This window comes from Natator depressus, chromosome 5, assembly GCF_965152275.1.
Source record: "Natator depressus isolate rNatDep1 chromosome 5, rNatDep2.hap1, whole genome shotgun sequence".
Lineage (NCBI taxonomy): Eukaryota > Metazoa > Chordata > Testudines > Cheloniidae > Natator > Natator depressus.
The window spans coordinates 101,444,182-101,467,134 of record NC_134238.1 but is presented as its reverse complement, the minus strand read 5'-3'; the positions used below and the strand labels follow the sequence as shown (position 1 = coordinate 101,467,134).

At 41.3% G+C, this 22,953-nt stretch overlaps 1 protein-coding gene across 2 annotated transcripts; it reads right to left on the bottom strand.

Moving 5' to 3' along the window:
* Positions 1 to 1,159: 1,159 nt before the first annotated feature.
* CD274 (CD274 molecule) lies at positions 1,160 to 21,610 on the bottom strand. Of its 2 annotated transcripts, XM_074954092.1 has the most exons (8): positions 21,475 to 21,610; positions 10,836 to 10,904; positions 9,630 to 9,983; positions 8,087 to 8,380; positions 5,718 to 5,818; positions 3,957 to 4,011; positions 3,243 to 3,308; positions 1,160 to 2,109 (listed from the first exon to the last, which is right to left on the bottom strand). In XM_074954092.1, exons 2-8 carry the CDS (start codon positions 10,888 to 10,890, stop codon positions 2,087 to 2,089), a joined length of 948 nt encoding a protein of 315 aa, XP_074810193.1. In that variant the 5' UTR covers positions 10,891 to 10,904; positions 21,475 to 21,610; the 3' UTR covers positions 1,160 to 2,086. The 2 variants fall into 2 exon arrangements, with proteins under 2 accessions (XP_074810193.1, XP_074810195.1); XM_074954094.1 differs by lacking the exon at positions 1,160 to 2,109 and having other exon boundaries at positions 3,271 to 3,308; positions 5,708 to 5,818.
* Between the last annotated feature and the right edge of the window lie 1,343 nt (positions 21,611 to 22,953).

Genomic DNA, 22,953 nt, shown 5'->3' with positions numbered 1-22,953 from the left:
CTACATCAGCACTATGCCAGTGGAGGTTCCCTCTGACACAGGGGGCTGCTCTGTGGGGTAGTTAAGCCAGGTTTACAGCCAAAATGCATCCATGGTGCAGCATAAAGCAACCACACCACACCAATGACTTTCATGACTTCTGTGATCCGTATGACAGAAGCAGCCAGGCCCAGCAATTCACCAAATTCCAGCAAAGGAAGCTAGGCTCCAACTTCCTTTAAAAGAAGGAGGCCACGGTTGTCAGACATTTTGGCCTTTAGGTCACGACAACCTGATTTACAGCACGTTGCTCTCGCTGTGGTATAGTATAGTTAGAGGCGTTGGGGGTTTTTGTTTTTGCAACATTTGAAGTGACTCACACAACCTGTTTGAATACTAGCATTTTGAAAAGAGAAGCACTCCACTTTGTTTTAAAGTTTTCCAACTTTTTCATAAAGTCATATCTCACGAATGCTGGAGTCAGTATTTTTTCTCTTAGGAAGTCCTCAGTAAGATCCTATGCATGAGGACTTTTTGAATGAATAGGGTCGTGTTCATTTTAGGAGTTATTCTCCCTGAAGCAATTCACCCCAACAGAGCCTATGCACTTAAGCCTTCAAAACAGGGCTTAAGTGAAACTTAAGTGGTAGCCCTATCCACAGGACTAAATTTCACCCTATGGATTTCAGTTTGTTTCAGTGCTGCAGGAAGGTTCATAAACTTTGTCCATAGGTGTTAATACCCCTTTAATTTCTTTACAGAAAAGACTTGGCTACTTTAAATCTGAAACTAAGATCTGAGTACAGTGAGTTTCCAGATCTCAAATGATGGTTTTCATGATGGGAGATTGGAAAAGGTTATCTGGAGCGACTGAACGATATTTCAAGTTATTGTAATAACATACACATATCCTAATAAGTGTTTGTCCTTGTAGCAGGCTCTTGACATGCCAATGTAAGGAGAAAATGTTATACAAAGGGGAAGCGCTTAGGAAATAGGATACAAAAGGAAACAAAACACCCTCTTTATTAAAAAATATAGTTTTGAATTTTTATTGTAATAAATAATTCTCATAATTTATGACACAGTAAAATAAAGACACAGTAAAGACAAGTAGGTATCTTGCAAAATATAACCAAACCATAGCTTAATGATACTTAGAATTCGAAAGTGCTCCCAAAATGCATGCTAAATGATTTCATAGAGTCAGAGAATCATAGAATATCAGGGTTAGAAGGGACCTCAGGAGGTCATCTAGTCCAACCCCCTGCTCAAAGCAGGACCAATCCCCAACTAAATCATGAAAGTCTATTTTGTATCATAGAATAGCAGATGTTCCATCTCAACTGTTTCCAAAGAGTCTACTCAATAGGCTACTCTTCTAGAAGGTCCAAAGTCTTGCTTTTCAGATGGTTGATCAGAATAATGACCAGTTGCAAACTGGTGGTGCCAACTATATCCCTAGTAACAGTAAACAGTAGAACTTCTAACTCTCTAGAGCGTCTTCAAAGTGCAAGAGATTATCTGCTGACTTCCAACCCAGGAGGAATCGTGATGTTGACAAGAGGGTTAAACAGCCTTTTCTTTGTTGAACTAACTAACTGCTGAACGTTAGCCAATATCTTAAAATCTGCAGTGAGGAGAGATGGTAGCCCACATGCATGACATTCTTATCCTTGTGTAGGTCAAAGTGATGACAATTTCATCCATGGAGGCTGGAAGTGATAGAGTCTCAGTAGGGAATGTAGAGCTCAGAGAAAAATTGGAATGTTTTAAAAACAAGTATAAAATGAATTAGGGTAGGGACCTAAAGTGCTTTCTTTTTTGATGGAAGTATTTAAAAAACCTGAACAACATCCACAAAAGTGCATAATGGACAAAGCAGACATGTAGGAACTTAAATAAATATAAATACAAATACATACACAGAGATCCTGATGCTGATCAGTTTTACATCAGGATAACTCCATTAACTTCTGCAAATTTACTCTGAATTTACACTGGTGTAAATGAAAGGAGAATTAGACCAGGACATTTTAAAATAGTATTTAAAATAAAACTTCCAGAGCTCTAGAACATATTCAGTGAAGGAAGAAAACATTCTGCATTAAGTCACCTCAATTCGTACATCTGTGAAAAGAAAAAAAAATTATACAAGCATTTTACAAAAAGACATCACCACACATTTGACATCATTTCCCATCTTTAGTCTGACTAAAGCCAAAAGTAAAATAAATAATAAATACATAGCCTACACTACTACACAAATTCTGCACCAAGTTGCACCCATTTAGCCAGTAGGGTTGAGTGGATATAAATCAATGCAGAATTTGACCCAACCTTTTTAACACCAGAAGAAAATAAATAATCTCTATTGTGGCTTGCAATTGTCCAATTACCACGTCATGAGCCCAATCCAGGCAAAATTTGTTCACATTAACGGTTTGTACCTCTTTAACTAGATCAATTTTTAATTCAGCTGTACTCATCTAGCGCAAAGAAGGCTAAACTAACTGATGTTTAAAAATTAACTGATTGGATTGTATTTTTCAATTATATTCTTGATGACTTTGGACCTGATTTAGCCAAAATTAGCATCTGTGGCCATTGACTCACAGGAATCTCCAAGTGCGAACAGAGAAGGAGGAATTATCCTTTTACTAGCTGCTATCAAATTCCAGCATAGCTGGTTGTGCTGCCCCATTCCCAAGGACAGAGTCATGTGACAAATACATAAAAATATAGTCCATGGACTTTACTGAGCATTCTAATATTTTCTCCACGTTGCAGCATCCTAACAAGGGTGATTGTTTATCTCCAGGTGACTGAACATCAACCAGCAATGGAAGAATTGTAAAGGGGTCTCATTCTGAAGTTACTGGTCTCTCCCTGCCTGGAACCTCCTTTTTGGAGATCAGCCAGAGAGACCTAGAAAGATTCCCTAGAGTGCAAAGATTTAAAAACAAAAAATGTAACTAACAGGTAGGAGAAAGGAAAATAGGAGGCCTCAGATCAGTCAGTCAATAATTGGGAAAGGATCCCCTAAAACCACTGGAGTGTGGACTGGGAAGTGCTCAGAATCTGCATCTAAATTTTTAAACTAATCCACAGGCCAGTTCTTAATCTGTCAGTTCCCTTAGCAACAGCTGCTGTTAAGCTCCAACTCCCACTGGGGCTATGCTCTCCTCCTGGACATGGAAGCTGGCAGATGATTTGTACTGTCTGAAATTCGCTACTATTTTTCCTTTTTCACCTGTACTTACTTTCCAGTTCTTCATTCTCAGGAGAAATCTCTCTGCAATCGCCCTCTTCCTCATTTGTCGATAATTCTTTAAAAATAATAAAAATAAAATATCAACACACACATACACATGAGTGAGCATATTTTTTTCCCCTGCATGTATGGTCATAAATCCTTTGTAAAGAATTCTGACCATGGCATTCTAGGTAAGCTGAGTGCCTAATTGAGAAGGAAAAACAGTTTTTAGTTTTAGTTCTATAAAACAAACTGTTTTATGCATTAATACTTCTTGTAAGCCTGCAGTTCAAACACTATTCATCTGATGTAGCCTCTGGAGGAGGGAGGAACTTGAGCCATTTTAAGACATCTTAAAATGGACAATCAGAAACTGACCGATTCAAAATCACTAGTCACTTTTTAAAATCTTGGTCTTTGTATTTGCCTACAATTTTACCTAATTTCTCTTTGGTAGGACTGTTTGTGTTGTAATATGCAAAGTTGGTCCAGTCTGATATTGTACTTTACTGTTTGGAATATATGTTTTCATTATTTCAGAAAATAAAAGGCACCAAGTTCATTGTTTAATTATTACTGTCTAGTTATCAGACAACTTAAAAGAAGAATGCAAAATGGAGCAGAATACAATTTTGCTTAGGGTTGCCCCTATTACGTAGTGAGTTCTCAATTAAGCCAGTTTCACTTGAAGCACATCGAGCCACATGTACGCAATACTTACTTATCACTTTCACTGCTGCATTATTTGTACGTCTCCCTGTCCTGATCTTTTCTAGCTGCAAGAGAAAAAGGAAAATATGAAAGAAAATACTCATTTTAGATTTAGCATTACTACAAAACCCCTGAAATATTTATCTAACTTATTTGCTGTTGTATATTTTTACCTAAAAGACTACAAATTAGGTTTTGTATCTACTGAAAAATCACCTTTGTTACTGTTCCAGTGCAAACTTGGGAAAAAACCAGCTAAAATATTACTTTTTCTTGTAACTTAGGAAAAATGTGTCCTTAATATTAGATTCCCAGGAGGGAATCTTTTGAGACACCAAGGATTTCCTCTGTTCCTTCCTCCACTTTCACAGTGTATTCCTGTTCCCACCACACTCTGATAGCAAAGGTACTGTTGATTGCTAACACCATTGCTGACATCACTTGTGGGGCTGTTATAGAAAAATACAAAACATTTATACAGGGCCTGAGACAGACATCTCCATAACACCCTCTTATGTGGGGCAGGGGTAAGTTGTGTGAAGAGATTAACAGAGTCTGACATAGCAATGTTATGCTATCATTAACCTGATGGACTAGGAATATGCAGTCCTAATGGAGATCTTATCATAAATTTTGATGATGGAAGACCTTTTCCATGTGATTTCCAGCCAGAAAGCTATTTCCAGTGCTGAGGTGGTGATGGGGGAATATATTACACGGCTTGAAATAGTAAAACAGTTTCATAACCTTAATACCTCTACTGAGAGTTATTACCAAAAAAGATACCACACAGCTCTGTATTATTTCCAGTTGAAGTTCATGCCAGCTGTGTGTTTATGCCTACTAAATAATTTAAAAAGATTTTCTGGTAAGCCGTTAGCCCATTGCCTGACGCAAGCTTCCTCATGCATTTCTGGTCATATATTGTTACAGTATGACAAATTGGTGTGGTTCTGTCAGCATAACAGGTGTGTGTCAACACTGAGACCTCCAGTACTTTTCAGGTAATCTCTCTGCAACCCAGTTTGATCCTGAAACTACCAGCTTTTTTAAGTCACTCAAATTAACTGAAGAAACAAAACCTAATTTAAAAAAATCAAGAAAATGGAACAAACTAGTGGTGGCAAACCACTGTATGGGGAGGGGGAGTACCTCTTGTGATAAAATCTTCAAGATGTAAATCTCAAAAATTCTTGCAAATACCTGTTTATGGTCATCTGTTACATTTTAGCCATGACAAAAAATATATCTAGAATACACTCATTTAGATACCTTATAAAGTTATTGAGTCAAAATTCAAACAGTTTTGTTAGAAGCTATGACAGAAAAGACAATTATCATGCTAGCCTAATGACATGTAGATTCCATCTCATGAGAGAAACCACGGAACTGGAAGCAGCTTTGGCAACGCCAGATGAGTAGAAAAAGCTTTCACTTCCGAATGGGGAAAGCACCATTCAAAACACTCTGCAGCATCATCTACAGTTTGACCAATGGAGATGCATTAACAGCTGCCTGTAGGCAGATGATCAAACAGTTCCCTGTGCCAGGGAGATGATAAATACTACCTTAATGGTTACTATGTGGTGAGAGCAGATTAAGAAAAAACAAATGAAGCAGGAAGGATGTGATAAAAAAAAATTAAGAGAATTGGCGGTTTCAGGGTGAAGGAGTTGGAACAGATCATCATCAGCTGATTGCAATCCTATTAGTATCAACAAACATAACAAAAGGAGAAAAATATGGCAAAAAAATGTATACCCTTTTTTACCCAGAGCATAAATAGAAGCAATGATCCAAAGAGAACCAACGCAGCCCCAGCTGTTGCAAAATAGTGTCTACTGTTAATCCTTTGACTATCCACTGTATCATCTAAAAAGGATTAAAAGAAAATTATTAGAGAAATAATCAAGTTACAGTAACCAGTTAAATTACTCAAGCAAGTTAAACTTTCTTGAATCTTAAAAAAAAAGTTTTGTTGAAATTTCTAAGTGTCTTATTTTTTTTCTTGATTATCAATGAGCTCATGGAACTGGACAAAATGGAAAAAATTCACAAAAAATTGTCACCATTTAAAAATACAGGTTATAAGTTATATAGATTTTATTTCTCTGCAATTATTTCAAAACCCAACAACCTGAGAATATTGTTAATATTATTGAATTACAATAATTACTTTAAGAATTTCAAACAACTTTGACCACCACAAGACATGTCCATGACTCATTACTATGCTCATATGGGAAATGCAGAATCACAGTAATGTAAGGCTGGAATGGACCTTGAGAAGTCAGCACGTCCAGCTCCTTGTGCAGAGACAGGACTAAGTAAACGTACCCCATCCCTGACAGGTTTTTAAGAACAGGTTGGACAAACACCTGCAGTGATGGGGATTCCACAACCTCACTTGGAAGTCTATTCCAGAGCTTAACTACCCTTATACAGTTTTCCTGATATCTAACCTCATCTCCCTTACTGTAGATTAAGCCCATTACTTCTTGTACTCCCTGGCCCTTCAGTGAACGTGGAGAACATTTGAGCCTTTAATATATTTGAAGATTGTTATCAGATTCCTCCTCAGTCTTCTTTTATCAAGATTAAACAAGCTTTCTAAAACTATTATCATTTTTGTTGCTCTCTTCTGGACTCTCCAAATTTTCCACATCTTTCCTAAAGAGTGGTGCCCAGAGCAGGGCACAGTACTCCACCTGAGGCCTCAGCAGTACTGAGTACAGAGGGACAATTACCTCCTGTGTCTTACACAGGACACTTCTGTTAATACGCCCCAGGATGATATTAGTATTTTTGAAGGCTAACATTTTATGAAGGGAGCTTAATCATTAAGGAAAAGATATACAATAGTGCAGAAACTGATTTTACACCAATCACTGCAAACCTCCATCTGAAGTTATAGCTAACCCTGTTCAGGTCGCAGGTATAAACCCCCTGCTCCCACTCTGCACATTATCACCCTGCTCTCGGCATTTCAGAATGATATTCAAGCAGCTTATTTATTTTTGCTTTCTCTTTTGCTTCTGCTGTTATCTACTATATGTACCTTAGGGTGATTATGCACAAATTTTGGTGTGATACATTTTTTAATTGAGTTCAAGGACACACCCTGATGCTGCATTTCAAGCCATGTGAGACAAGTCAATAAACAGAAACTGTTTCAGACAAGGTGGAAGACAATTTAATATTTATCCTTGCTTCTGGAGTCAGTGGTATCCAAGGAGGTGCACTGGATAACACAAACGGGTCTGTGACAGGATGCAGCGGGATCATTCTTCCATAGGTGTTCAAGGAAATGGCTATCACAATAGCTGCTCAGAAAACAGACTGGGAAGTATCCTTTTGGAAAGGCACCCAGGATTACAGGGCTGGACTGTATCTCACCTGGGGATTTTGCTGTTTAAATCATTTCACTCCCTTGTTAAATACCATCACCCCTTGATACTTTGCTCACTATAACATTTTTTCCCTCTGATGATTTATTCCAGCAGTTTCCTGGGGCCCCGTCTGTACTTTTGGATTTATGCAATGTCTTCCTCCCACTCCATTCTATGTACAGATTTTGATTCTGGTACTAATTTGTTTAAATTTAATGTAGGAATAAGGAATTGTTGGCTATCATCCCCAAACTGTACATGTCTATGATTAAGTTGCAGGGGAGGGTTTCATTTCTCAGCTCCAGCTAGACTGGGACATTTTCTACCCTCAGGTTCATACACAACTTTCACATAACTTTTAAAGCTGTGCAGAACTCCCCACCTTGAATCACCACCCACCCACTCCATATATACTGGAAATATTAACATGGTGAAAAAATACCCTAATAACAACACTTAGCATTTTCAGTGTTCAGAGCACATTACAATCACATTAATGCCTACACAACCTCTGCAAGGTATTAGCTACATTTTGCGTGTGGGAAACTGAGGCAGGGCAGTTCTGTGACTTACCCAGTGCCATAGAGGAAGTTTAAGAGCCTAGATTTAAAAACCCCCACAAGAGTTTCCAGCTATTATTCAAGCCCCCAGACTATACCCATTTCTACAATATATTGCTTGGCCTTGTCTAGATTAGGAAGAGCAGGTTGTGGTTGATCCAATCTAGACAACCTTACTTAAGAAACATTACCTGGTATGATTAAAATAGCAGATGTGTTTTCTTTAAATTCTTTGTTCCAAAATATACAGTGAAAAGTCTCATTAATACTTGTGTTGGTTTTAAGTGTACTTGTCACACTGTACAGTTGATCAGTTCCTCTTTCATAACTTGTGTTTGCTTTGTCACTGAAGTCTTGATGTTCCCCATTATGCCAAATGACCTCTGCCTTAGGATACCCTTTTGACTGGCATGTTAACTCCCATTCGTTCTGTCCTGCAGTCCTCTGGACAATCACAGTTCTTTTGGTTATGTTTCTATAAGGAGCTAAACAAAAACAACAACGACACAAAAAGCTATTATAGCTATGGTGCTGACAGAAGAGTGTGTGTTATTTCAGGAGGTCATGCTCTTTTCGAGCCAAAATTCTGCATGTGAGCAAGTAATATTTTTTTGATGATCAAGTTAAACATCATTATTGTTTGCTTCATCATTATGGTAAAAGTGGGGAGGTAGGTTTTGTACCTGGACTGAGCTATTTTCACTACAGTTTTGCAACTTTTTTTAAAGATTGTATCAACCTTTCTTCAGCTGACCTCCCCAACGTCAGTCTTTGTTTGTTTCGCGGGCATGTGTGGTAGAAAAGGGCAGAGTCACAGACTCCACCCAGAGGTAGGTGTGGGTTTGGGCTCCTGTGTAAGTGCCAGGAGGGTGCCTCAGAAGGTCAGTGGAGGCCTCTTTGGATGCTGAACCCAAGTGGACAATTGGGGTCGTACGGATTCTGCATCATACTTGCACCAGAACCCATAATTTATCCCATAGCTCCCATCAGCATTTGGGGGAATTACTTGCATAAATATCTATGCATCAAAGTGATATTAATCTTCCCCCTAGTCTACATGTTTTCCATTGCATCTTTGTGGGAGAACAGTTTGTAGTGAACTTTGCATTCTTGATACTGAGTAAACTCTTGTGCAGAACTGCAAGGTTCAACCTACAATATATACCCAGCAGTACTGAGACAAGCAACCCATAATTTTTCAGAAAGAAAATGAGGGCAACATATAACTTGTATCAGGGGTCACAGCCTGGGGCAAGAGGTGTCAGCACCATCCCTGTCCAGAGGATGAGAATACATTCAGGTATTTTGCCCTTCCTCTCCCCTACCTCTTCAGGATTATTCCTCTTCTCCAGAAGGCAAAGCTATGGGTGAGACAGGGCCATAGGGGGAGGGTAGAATGTCCTCAGTGTAACCAGGAGGTAGGAGGTGCTTAAGGAAACCTGGGCACTTTTGCACAAGAAGTGCTCTGCCTTATCTCCACCTCCCTCATTACCCTCCAAATATAAGCGAGAGAAGGAAAGGATGGGCAGAACTTGCTCCCTTGAGTTGAGCTGACAATGCTGTAATGCAGAGGCTTGAGCTAGATCTTACACACATTGTGAATGCTAGTTACAGACCAAGAGCCAAATTTCACCCTCTGGCATTATTGCCATCCCAATGAAGTCAGTGAGGGGAGACTTGTAACTGGATAATGCAGTAATAAACTGATTTCCACTATCTGGAAAAAATGCTTACCTTTTACTTGCAAAGCGATCGTCTTGTAGTCAGCTCCCTCATAGCCAATGAGACAGAGGTAAGTCCCTGCATCTGTAAATTTTACACTGGTGACCTGAAGCATAGACCTTCCAAATTGCAGTTTATCTTTCAACAATTGTACTCTTCCGCTGTAGCTGCTGTGTTGGTTATTAAAGTTTTCCTTTCCTTTGTGAAGTTTGTAAACCTCTTTTGTATGTTCCTCTTTTTTCTCCCAAATGACACTTAAATCTTGAAGCTTTAATTGACCATTCACTCGAAACCTGCATTCCATGGTCACGTTGCTCCCATATTCTACAATGTACTGTGGCTGGGGAACTTCAACTGTGAATAAAGCTGGAAAACAGAATTCAGAATAAAACTTCTTTTCCAAAAAGAACATGATTTTCAAAGTTATATTTTACCAACTGTGTGGATACATTTCTGTGTGCCTAATTTATGCACACAAACATCCACAGTGTGTGTGTGCAAGTTTGGCATTTGTGCATGCACACAACCAGTTAGGTACCTAAATGGCTATTTACACTGGAGTTGTACACACACACACACACACAGAGGATATTTGTGTAGATAAACTAGGCGTGGGTGTCCTCTTGGCCCCTATTTTCAGAACACTGTGGAGAAGCTTGTACTGTTGCTTCCTATTACAAGAGTGCTCTATGTTTGTATGTAAGTAAATAGTTACTAGATAAAGTGCAAGTAGATGACACTCAAGAATATGTAGCATAGTTCTTGGGGGGAGGGTTTGAGCATTAGCCTGCTAAACCCAGGGTTGTGAGTTCAATCCTTGAGGGGGCCATTTAGGGATCTGGGGCAAAAATGGGGGATTGGTTCTGCTTTGAGCAGGGGGTTGGACTAGATGACCTCCTGAGGTCACTTCCCACCCTGATATTCTATGATTCTGTGATTTTGTGGACCAATAAAACTTGCGCACTGCAGTGTCTTCCTTTGTCTTCCTTTGTGCAGTTCTTTACATCTGCTCTTTATACCCCCCCACACTGTTTTGAAACATTTACCCCTGCCAGCTACATCAATCTAGCCCTTTTCATGCACACGTCTGGCTTAACATTTAAATGATAAAGAACAGTGTTTTTTTACCTAACAGTTTAAGAAAAACTAAGTTGGAAGGTATAGTTCCCATGCCCATACATTGAAAAAAAAACCTAAACAAATATTTCTGCTTCTTACCATTTAGGAAATGCCAATGGGACACGAATATACACAAAAGCAATGCATTTTCCATCTTGCAGAAAGAACCTAAAATGATACAAAATCCTATTATGGTGTGTTTTCTAACATTACACTATACATTGTACTTTAGCCAGGCAGAATGTAGTAACTGCACACAGGCATTGAGTTCTACTATAAACAGAGATAAGCCAGATTCCCAAAAGGTACATCAGGAGTCTCGTATTGTATCTGTGACTATGGAGGAAATTGCAAATATTTTGGTAAATCAGGTAATAAAATCCTTGTTCTGCTCCAGCATATAACTGTGTCAACTTCTGGACAACAGATTTAAAAATAAATTAAAAAAATAAAAAATTCCCACATTTATCCATCATTTGTAATGTAACAATACACTTTTCATCAATTTATGCCACAAAGTAAGTGCTCATACACAGACATTGGTTAAAGTAGATTATAGTAGGGAACTCTCACTGCACTAGCCAATGAGGAGGGAGGAAGTTATCTGGAAACATTGTTCCTCCAAACCAAAAAGAGGAGAGAAAAGTTCTCCATCTGTAGGTTTAGAGGAAAGGGAGCGGAGGGCTCTCCCTTATTTTAACTCAGCATGAAACATATCTGCTGTCAATAGAGCTAGTTGAATGACACAAAACCAGAGTGTGAGTGTTTGTATTCTGAATGGTTGTTAGGTTCAGCCATGTTTGTACCAGTTAGTTTTGCAGTTCACATATATTCACAAATACAGGTTTCAGTTCACGTCTAGAGAACAGGAATATGCATATTTGCATGGGAATAAAGTTTCACAACAAGAAAAGGAGTACTAGTGGCACTTTAGAGACTAACCAATTTATTTGAGCATAAGCTTTCATGAGCTACAGCTCACTTCATCGGATGCAATAAATTGGTTAGTCTCTAAGGTGCCACTAGTACTCCTTTTCTTTTTGTGAATATAGACTAACACAGCTGCTACTCTGAAACCTTAAAAGTTTCAGTCATCCAGTCAGGGAGTAGAAACAATACTGTAGCATCAGGAATAGCCAAATGAAGAGACACGACCACATGGTTTAAAAATCCAAATTCTCCTCTAATGTATCTGAAGCCTTCTCACTACAATGCCTGTTCCCCTGCAGCAGACTACCTACACTGTACTCCCAGAGAACTTTCAGATCCTCTAACTTCTCTCAAAACTAAACCCACCTGCAACCTAGAGCATGTGGAAGGGAAACCCATTATAGTACCAAACACAGACTGCAAACAGCACATAGCAAAAATGAACACCTTTCAAATAATCCATAGCCTGAAAAACATTTGTGTACGATCTTTGGTGGACGATCCATGAACAGAAAAAAAAAAAAAGAGGACAAAATTTAATCAGATAGCGTCTTCCCCACAAACACTGTGACCAACTCCAGCTCTCAAGATTACAAGATTCAGAGTTAGCCAACCTGATGTCCACTGTCCACTGTTAACACCACACGGAAAAACTCCTAAATAAACCAATACACGACATTGCTGTCTTACAGGTAATTAGCATGTGAGGCACATCTAAGGCACATCATTTAAGTCACAGTAACACGTTCTGTTGCGAAAAGTGAAATTCACTTCACCTGTATGAAACCGAAAGTGAAGGTTGAGGGGTTTGGCAAGCAAAAATCCATCCCTTTGACCCAAGCTGAAGCACATACTAATTTATGCCCAAAGGCTAGTGGCTCTGCACATCAGTTGTGGACTGAGTTCTCAGCCTCTCCCCTGGCCCACTTTGTCTTGTCCCCCCAAGCTAGCCCGGGCAGGACTGGCATTAAAGAACTCCTCTACAGCGTGCATAGGATGCATCCTGTGTGGCTCCTTTTCTGTTGACGTGTTCCTTCACACGTCTCCAAAGCGGGGGGATCTTTACATCTTGTGAATATATACAGCTGTGCACAAGGGTAAAGTCTGCTAATCTTGACACAAAGAGAACATCCGTAAAAAAATGCCTCTTTGTAATAGAGTCTGCAAATAACTTTCTGGGCCAGGAGGGAAGGGGGTTTACAGGCTGGCCTGAAAAGAGGAGCTGCAGTTGGCTCCATACCACAACACTTGCCAGAAATATCAAGCTGGATGGAATAATCATACCGAGAACAAGAGATAAAAGTAAGGGAGTACTAGGTTTGAGAGAACTGGCTGCCCACTCTGTTGAAGGAAGGAATTAAATCCAGGGACTGGGAACCGCAGCGTGAAGAGAGGGAAGGTGCAGTGGAGCTTCTCTATGATGGGAAAATCAGACTAAGACTGTTCACCTGCTCGGCAGGTGGGAAGAGTTGGGCAGGTTTCTCAGGAGTATGGAAAAATCTAGAGATGAGCTGAATCTTATGAGTTTTTTCCTCACTCTGTTGGAGTTTGCAAACTCTTTGGAAGGCTTGTCAGTGAATGAGACTCTCCAGGTCTCCCAAAGGGAAAGGAGAAGGACCAGAAGCAAATTAGAAAGGAGTTTTGTTCCTTCTGAAACTGAGTCCAGTCTTTGCACAAAGGGGCATTTGATCTTTTTTCTCTGTCTGCACTATTATTTAATTAGAGATCTCTCCTGAATGCTGCTTGAAGGTGTAGCTTCCTTTTGGCTCCTGCTGTGTCCACTCAGTCCTCTTGTTGCACACTTATGGAAACAGGTCTTGAAGCCCACCACTTACATCACAAATACAAGCAGGAATTAAGCATTAAAGATGATACAAATGTGTAGGAGGGCAGCCTTGTAAAACTGTGAAGAAAAAAAAATCTACCAGCTCAAAATCTGCTTCCCTGTGCTTCTCCCACCCCTCCCCCCATAACTAAAAGCATAAGTTACTTTTCTCACCCGTCTGACCAAAAATTACTCACTCCTGGATTAACTGATTTTTACAAGTCTTATGTGGGAGTGTAAACTACAAAAAAAGTACTGCTGATGTTAACTGCATCAGCTAACTTCATTTTAAAAGGGATACATTTCTAAGTACACATTTTAATCGAGAAGAATACCCTAGGGCCAAATCCTACAGAACTTATTCAGCGTATACTCAGGCAAAATTCCCATCAGTGAGTTTTGTGTGAGTACGGAGGACTACAGGATTTTTTCTTATTTTTTTTTAGATCACCAAATTTCATACCCACATAAACTGCTTTAGAAATTGGCAACACTTTTATTAAACTGCCTTTAGGTATTGAATAAGAAATTAGGTATCCATAATAGTTATCTACCTTCCTAATTATATACTGATAAGAGTTTGCCATTTACTTAACTGTTTTTTTCTTCAACGTTCTAGTGGTATTTCAGTATTAAGCTGATGATTAACCAAGCATATCTGCTATTGTGCTAGGGTATAACCCATGTCTGGGCCTTGACAACACTAGATTCGAGGGCATGGACTGTGCTGAGAAGACTCATGATTTCTCATAAAGAGTCGTAAAACACAGATATTGTGTCCAATTCTTCTCTCAGACAGGTTTTATGTTGCTGTAACTCCACTGACTTCACTAGGGAAACTTCTGCAAAAATTCCCCAGCATTGCTAATAGCGGTGCAACTCCATCAGAGGTGGCAATGCTTGGAATGTGAATATAGATAACATTTTAAGCCTCATTCATCTAACCATGCTCAGAGCAAGGTTTGATCAACAGTGCTTGGAATGCTGGTGGCAGCCAGTGGTCCGCCTACACTAGGGCTCCCAATATTGCTAACATGGGGTGGCGCTAAACTGCTGTTAGCAATGGTGAGAAATTGCAGCGGTGTTTGTGTAGACTTGCAACAGGAGTAAAAGAAGTGGGGAGAGCACAGCTCCCCCTCCTCTGGAAAAAGCAAAGGGAAAGCATTCCCCTCTTCTTCCTTGGGGGAAACAAAGTTCCCGCACAGCTCCCTCTCCTCCTTTGCTGGGACAGTAAAAGCTTCCCCTCCTGTTTCAATGTACTCTAACCAGTGTTTGTAACTGAGAGAAAACTGGGTCCATTATGTTAAGATCAGAGGAACAAAAAGCTCCATCAACTTCATTAGCTTTCTCATACTGTGGTTCTTTAAACACTACAGGGTGGGTAGGGCATAATTAAATGTTAAACACCATAGTCTGATTGGCTTTACACCAGTACAGGGGTTGGCAACCTTTCAGAAGTGGTGTGCCGAGTCTTCATTTATTCACTCTAATTCAAGGTTTCGTGTGCCAGTAATACAGTTTAATGTTTTTAGAAGGTCTCTCTCTATAAGTCTATATTATGTAACTACACTATTGTTGTATGTAAAGTAAACAAGGTTTTTAAAATGTTTAAGAAGCTTCATTTAAAATTAAATTAAAATGCAGAGCTTATCAGTTTAGTGCAGTGGTTCTTAACCTGGGGTGCAGGCACCCCCTGGGGGTGTGAGATGCCCTTTCTGGGGGTGCAAGACATGTAAGATTTTTTTTAGAAGGTAGATCATCGAAAACACAAATTAAGCACAGGCACCTAAGTACAACCACTTTGTTTCATCAACCCTATGTATTTATTAACAATATACATTTTTTAACGATTACTGTTATATACACAGTTTGTAAGTTTTTAAGTTTTCAAGTTTTTAAGCTAATTGTAGTGTAATTTTTTATAAGGGGTGAGAGAACATATTTTAAGAACACCAGACTGTCAAAGGGATGAGCGGGGCTGGGTGTAGTGTATTAAATTGCTCCCCATAGGAACGTGCTACTTACGGTGTACTACTTACAGCTGCCCGTCCTGATGCTCTGAGCAGCATGGTAAGGGGATGGGGAACAGGGGTGGTCTGATAGGTGTGCGAGTCCTGGGGGGCCTGTCAGGGGTCGGGGGTGTGGATAGGGGTGGGGTGGGGGCCCGGGAAGGGGTGGTCAGGAGACAAGGAGCGGGGGGGGTTGGATGGTGGAGGATTCTGAGGGGGGCAGTCAGGGGGCAGGGGATACCAGGAGGGGGTGGTCAGGAATGCCCCTCTGCTATATACATTGGCCAAACTGGACAGTCCCTATGTAAAAGGATAAATGGACACAAATCAGATAATAGGAATGGCAATATACAAAAACCTGTAGGAGAACACTTCAACCTCCCTGGACACACAATAGCAGATTTAAAGGTAGCCATCCTGCAGCAAAAAAACTTCAGGACCAGACTTCAAAGAGAAACTGCTGAGCTTCACAGTATGCATCCGATGAAGTGAGCTGTAGCTCACGAAAGCTTATGCTCAAATAAATTGGTTAGTCTCTAAGGTGCCACAAGTACTCCTTTTCTTTTTGCTGAGCTTCAGTTCATTTGCAAATTTGACACCACCAGCTCAGGTTTAAACAAAGACTGTGAATGGCTCGCCAATTACAAACGCAGTTTCTCCTTCCTTGGAGTTCACACCTCAACTGCTAGAAGAGGGCCTCATCCTCCCTGATTGAACTAACCTCAGTATCCCTAGCCTGATTCTTGTTTGCATATTTATACCTGCCTCTGGAAATTTCCACTACATGCATCCGACAAAGTGGGTATTCACCCACGAAAGCTTATGCTCCAATACGTCTGTTAGTCTATAAGGTGCCACAGGACTCTTTGCTGCTTTTACTGATCCAGACTAACACGGCTACCCCTCTGATAGTATAACTAAGAAGCAACTCCATTTGGCTGCAATAGTTACTCTGGATTTACACCAGTAACACAGCATAACATGACATTTAAAGCATAATCACTTTAAAGTGCACCAGTTTGTTGTGTTTTTTTAGAGCTCAGGGTACGTGTATGAGAACAAAGGTTGAATTCACAGGAAGCCACCTTTAAAGGTCATCTAACACTGTGGCAAGTATTTTTCTGCTTCCTACCTGTTGTGACATTCAGCCACAGTACAAATTTCAAGGAAGAAATACATAGATGTAGGTCAGTGTTTAACCTTGTTACTGTAAAGTGTGGGAGAGGCATAGAAAGTCCTATAGAAACAAGTGAAAAAACAGAACCATTTGAATGTACACATTCAAGTACTGAGTAATCTGAAAGTACCCAAGGTGTGGTTGAGGGGGTGGATTTTTGTGAGTAGCTAGACAGAACTAAGAACTGCTTGCACTAGATTCTTTTGCAGTTAGAAAACTGTTTAATGATATATAATAGAACCTCAGAGTTACAAACATCAGAGTTTCGAACTGACCAGTCAACCACACAGCCCATTTGGAACTGGGAGTATGCAATCTGCAGCAGCTGAGGGGTAAAAAAAGACAAAAAAAACCCCCAAAAAACAAAACAAAACAGTACAGTACTGTGTTAAACATAAACTACTAAAAAAAATAGAGGGAAAGTTAAAAAAAAGATTTGACAAGGTAAGGAAACTGTTTCTGTGCTTGTTTCATTTAAATTAAGATGGTTAAAAGCAGCATTCTTCTTCTGTATAGTAAAGTTTCAAAGCTGTATTAAGTCAATGATCAATTGTAAACTTTTGAAAGAACAACCATAATGTTTTGTTCAGAGTTACAAACAACCTCCATTCCCAAGATATTTGTAACTCTGAGGTTCTACTGTACTCTTTATATAAAGACATAATGCCAGCTTTGCAGAATGAGGGACAGATCCTGCTCTTCTGTAAGTTTGTACATATCCACTGAGTTCAGTGGGAGCTACATGCACTTAGGAAAGGGAAGAATTGGGCTCTTAGTGCTCAGAAATTGGAGATGGTTGAGAGAGCTACACAAGATAAGAATTTTACCTTATGTTTTGCAAGCAATAAACACTTCAGAAAAACTTCCCCAGGAATTCAGTTTCAGTGAGGGGTGGGGTGAATCGTATTAAATGAAAGTGTGAATGAAAAACAAAGACAGGGTGTGTAAACACTGATCAATATACAAACCATGGAAGTATACACTGTGCTTCAACTTGCTTTATTAAATATAAAAGTAGACTTACACATGTCTCTAGGCATACTGAAAACAATTAAATTCACATAGGGATATAATAAAAATTAATATACCAGTCTGTAAATAAGCAGCCAGTTGAACCCCTATTCGACTCTGCTCTATGCCTTCAGACCTCACCAGGAGCCATATCATATACATGGCTTTTTCTTCAGCAGGCCATGAATGTCTACAGAGTGAGCTATTTCAGAGGATGGTCTAAAGACTAAGCATAGACCCTGAGTAAGATTACCTAGAAGAGTGCAGATACTGACTGACGGACATACACATTGAAGTATGTTATTGTGCTGATAAAATAGGTGTGAATTTTTAAAATATTGATTCGACTGTTAGAGGTGAGACACATGCTTGACGCATAAATTGCTGTGAATGACGCCACACCATACATGGGGACAAGTGATCTTACCCCTCAAGGGTCTGATAACGTGGGGTACGGAAATCTCTCAGCTACCATTAAAAACAATGTGAACTGAACACACTATGAATGAGATACGACACTTTGCAGGACAGGCTGTAAATGACGAGGCTGCTTTCGTGTCCACATCTACCCCGATGGTTCCTTGTCATTCTCCTCCATTAATGCTCTCTCTCTCTGTCCCTTCCAAATATCAAGCTGCAATTTTTAGCCAAGTAGCTTCATTTTCAAAGTATTTAATTAGACCCATCCTAATGGCTCAGTCTTTCTTTCAAGGTGCAGAGCACCTTCTGTTTGATACTGAATGCCTTTGACTCCTGTTGCTGTCATGGGAATTGAAGACACTCAGAACCTGGCAGGATTGGACTCCAGTGCTAATGTGTCTACTTTGCTGTCCAAACTTTTAGGTCCAACTTCCTTTCTGTTGAAACAGTGGGAAACTCCTGAGTAAATCTATTGCCTTCAACAGATCCTGCCCCAAAAAGCTGACAACTGAAGGGTCCAGTTCTGCAGATATTTGCTCACCTGACTAGTCCTTATCCATACAGGTAGGTTTGGGAAAGTCAATGGGACTTTTCTCATGAGCAAGATCAGCCTCAACAAGAAAGAGTGCAGACAAAGGAGACAGGAAGGACCCCAACTGACCTTTTTGCTTTTCAGTTTTAAAAATTTTATCTCTTGACTGATTTCTCTAAATACTACTTTATTGCAAGAGCATAACTATCAGAGTTACTGTGATGGGCACAAGGCACTAACCTCACTCAGCTGCCCACGCCTTCCTTTGCACAATTGCTCAGGGCTGGGTAATAGAGGGGAGAGAATGCCCCTGGGGAGGGCATCCAGATGTCATGGAACTTGGATAACCACCACCGTCTCATGTCTAGCTTCCTTGTTAACTGCTTTCCTTATGTATTGCTCTCTTATAGACATTATACATTAAGGAAAAGACCTTGTTGATGGGAGTTACAGCGCTTTACAGTGGCAAGTACTTTGTGCTATCATTTATGAGCAAAACATTCATCCTAACTAATGAGGCAAATAATTTAAAATTTCACCATCAGCAGGTTCTTCTCTTTTTTTCCTTCTTTTCTGTATATAACATGTAAATTAAAAGCATCCTATCTTCAAGTTGTGTTTAGGAGGAGATTTTCCTGACTCTCATATCTTAGCCCTTTTGCCACATGATATTCCTTAATCAAAATCCATGCTCAGAATAGATTTAAGAGATTAATTCCCTTGTAGAATCTTTTAAAGTTGTCTTTGGTGTAGATGAAAAGAGTGCTTGGCCAAAAACAAAACAAAAGCATTTGAACACATGTGGATGCAGAGCTAAATACGAAATCTTTATTTTTAAGGTTGTCAGGTTGTGACACTTTAAAGAATCAGTTCTGCATTCTTTATTTAGGCAAGACACTTACACAAAATGGGACTTTTGTGATTAACTGGACAGTAGAGTCCATTAATGACTGGAGAGATGTGTCACTAGGCTGACCCAAGAAATATTTTGTCATTTACACCCACTCAAAGCCACCTCCTTAAATGGGGAGATGGATTGGCCATGTGCTTCAGATGGCATAGGCGCCGACTCTGTGGGTGCTCTGGAGCCAGAACACCCACGGAAAAAAATTAGTGGGTGCTTAGCACCCACTGGCAGCCATCTCCCCCATCTCCTGCCCCAGTGCCTCCTGCCTGCCGGCGGCCCCACCTATCAACTCCTCCCCCACCTCCCAGCTGTTTAGAGGTGTGCAGGAAGCTCTGGGAGGAAGGGGGAGGAGCGGGGACGGGGCATGCTTGGGGAGTGAACAGAAATGGGTGGGAAGAGGTAAGGAAGAGGCGGGGTGGGAAAAGGTGGGGTTGGCGTGGGAAGAGGCAGGACGGGGGTGGGGACTTGGGAAAGAAGGCAGGTGGGGGTGGGACCTGGGGTGGAGCAAGGGGTTGAGCACCCCCCAGGCCTGAAGGAAGCTGGCGCCTATGTCAGATGGAAACTGATTCCATCACCAGAGTAGCAAAAAGGTGGACACCTGAAGGCAAGCGAAAACGAGGCCGCCTGAAAACAACATGGCGAAGGGCTGTGGAAGCTGAGTTGAAAAACCTGGGGCACAGCTAGGGAACCATAGAAACAGACAGGAGTGGAGGAGCTTCGTCGCCTCCCTAACCACCAGACGTGTCATGAGATGATGATGATGATGATGACGACGACAGCCACTTCCTTATTCAAGGAGTATTTGTAAATTGGAAGGTAAGGTAGGTGTATAACATATGGTGGCATTTTGCACAGATATAAAGCTATAGGTCAGAGAGCGAACTGTGCCAGCTACTTCAACACAGATTAACAGTCCCTGGGAATGTGTCAGTTGGGGTGACCCAAAAATATTTTGGCATTTACACCGCCCCTCCCCCAATCTATTACTTATTCAAATTAAGAAACAATTACACAAAGTGGGACTGGGGTAACAATGAATATATACTGTGGTAAAATTCAATCTAGTTTATTTGGGGGAAATTTCTAAAAAATGCAAACTCGCGCTGAAGAAGTTTTTAAAAATAAACCAACAGTGTGCCTTTCAGTAAGGACCTTGGCTCAAGAACAACCTCAGCCTTGCAGCATCCCCCTGGGGACCAGAAAGGGGGGCCGCTCCCACCCCCCGCAGAGTACGGCAGCAGACGCTCCGTGACCATGGCGAAGGCCCCCTATGGTCCTCATGCTTTCCCCTCCACGGAGGAATGGCTGGTGGATCTGCCCAGGAGTGGATCCATCCTTCTCTGTGGGGCTGAGATCCATGGACACTCCGGAGACGGACAGTCCCCAGTGGACAGCCGGGTTCCCGGTATCCGGCACTTTCAGTTTTGTTTACACGCAACCGCTGCGTTAGTGTGACTGTGCCCCTTTCGAAATCCGATCTAGGCGACAGAGAGCTCGCTAACCTTAATCGGTGCAAACTGGGGGCGTTTAGGCCAAGCCCTTCCTTCCCCGCGCCCCCCACTCGGCACAACCACAGTTTTCACTGTCGACGGGGCTTCAGGGGGAGAGGTAGGATTTGCCACTAAATGGGGAGTGCTTTAAAGTCAGGCTAAAATGGGGGGTCTGGGGGGGACGGACGGGACTCTCCCTCCAAATGCGAGCTATCCGGCAGCTCTCACCGTCTGTGTGTCAGCACCGCAGGACGAAGCCATGCATGTCCGCTTCCATTGCTATCAGCCCATTGCGGGTGAGCACTGTACAAGTGACAGCCACACACCCCGACGGCCAAGGTGCGCGGTACTGGGCATTGAACGCGCGCCTCGCCTAGAAATAACTCTCTCTTCTGTTCGCCGCTTAGCTGTAAAGTTCTCGCTACGGGCTTTCCTACCTTTTGGAGCTTAAATTATAGTCTTCCTGCTCGGCGAATGGCTGGGTGACAGGCACAGCAGGTGCTACGCCACCGGCTCAGCTGGAGTCAGCAGGGAAAGCCGCAGCAGTAGCCCCGTTAGAAATATGCTCCTCCCAGATCAGCTGCCTGCCCAGGACTGCAGTGAGAAGAGATTAAAGGGGCGATCTTCTTTCTTTCTGCGCTCCACCCCCAAACTTCCCTTCTGCTCTTGCTTCACGTTCCAGGAGATTCACACGCCTCTGGGGCTTGGGGCACGTACCCGGGGTTTGCCTCAGTGACTCTAGCCGGGAAGCAAACGGAAGGGAATTCCAGCCTGACTCAAGTCAGGGCCACTAAATCTCATGACTGTCTCTGTCATAATGAGAGTCATTTATCCAGAACAATCCCCTTTTTTTTCTGCTTGAAAACACTCCCAAGTGAACTCAGAGTCCAGCCCCAGCCTTTGCAGTCAGCAGAGACCACAGGGGAGATGCCCTCATGAAGAGATGCCCTCTTCATTTAGGGGAGATGCCCTCATGGGAAGAGATTAGATGTGACCCAAATCTCACTTCCCTACTAGGGGAGTGGAGACTTCCTTTTACTTGGGATTCATTTCCAGGCAATGTTTAGAGTCTCTCCCATCTCTTGGGGATTTTGCTGTCTTGTGATTCAATGAGACATTTTAGAAACTCACTCAGAACTATTTTAGAACCTGACTCACTCAAAAATGTCACAGTATGTGACAGCCCTACATGCTGAAGTGGACACAGGTCCACAGGTGGAGGAGGTAAAACTGTGCAAGACTAAATGGCAGGTGAATGTCCCATTCATCTTCTATCTGCCTATATATTTAGGACAAGAAATAACTGTTCTGCAATAAAAACGACATCTGTCATTTAGCCAATTCTTCTATGTACAGTATTTTGTATTAACATCAGATTCAAAGTTAAGTGCATGCTTGGAGAAGAAGTTGTCTACTACTCTATTATTCAGGGTCTTCCTCTCAATGGTCCTTATTTTTTCCAGTGGTAATATTATAATAAAAACTTGTATTGGACAACTCTGAACTGCAAAATTCAAATCTGATCCAAAGTCTGCGGGTGTAAAGCTGCAGGGTGTTAGTTCAGCCCATTTTATAGAAAAAGGGATAACCAGCAGATTTTGGATATGGTGTTGGATCCAAAATTCCCCTAAGTTTTGGGGTATTTGGATGAGGAGTTTGAAATCAGGTCCCACTCTAATTTGCATTTATTGTTTCTGTTCATTGAAAATCTCAAATCAAGACATCCTGCTTGCAGAGATATTTGATAAAGTTTTCCTACTGTAACACTTCTGCCCGTCAGGGTTGGCAGCAACAAGGGCCGGGTTCAGTATCTAGGGGTTCCAGTCCAATAACGGAATGCAAAACTGGGTCGAGCCCCCACCCAGTGACCTGGGACAAATATATGCCATCCCCACTGGGGCCTCCAAGAGGCAATA

Bases quoted from the DNA above. Each gene is read 5' to 3' on its own strand.
- CD274 (XM_074954092.1), bottom strand. From the start codon at position 10,890: ATGGAAAATGCATTGCTTTTGTGTATATTCGTGTCCCATTGGCATTTC. The intron at 8,381-9,629 runs GTAAGCATTTTT...GTTTTTGTTTAG, and splicing joins GATCGCTTTGCAAGTAAAAG to CTCCTTATAGAAACATAACC. The intron at 5,819-8,086 runs GTAATGTTTCTT...AATCCTTTTTAG, and splicing joins TGCTATTTTAATCATACCAG to ATGATACAGTGGATAGTCAA.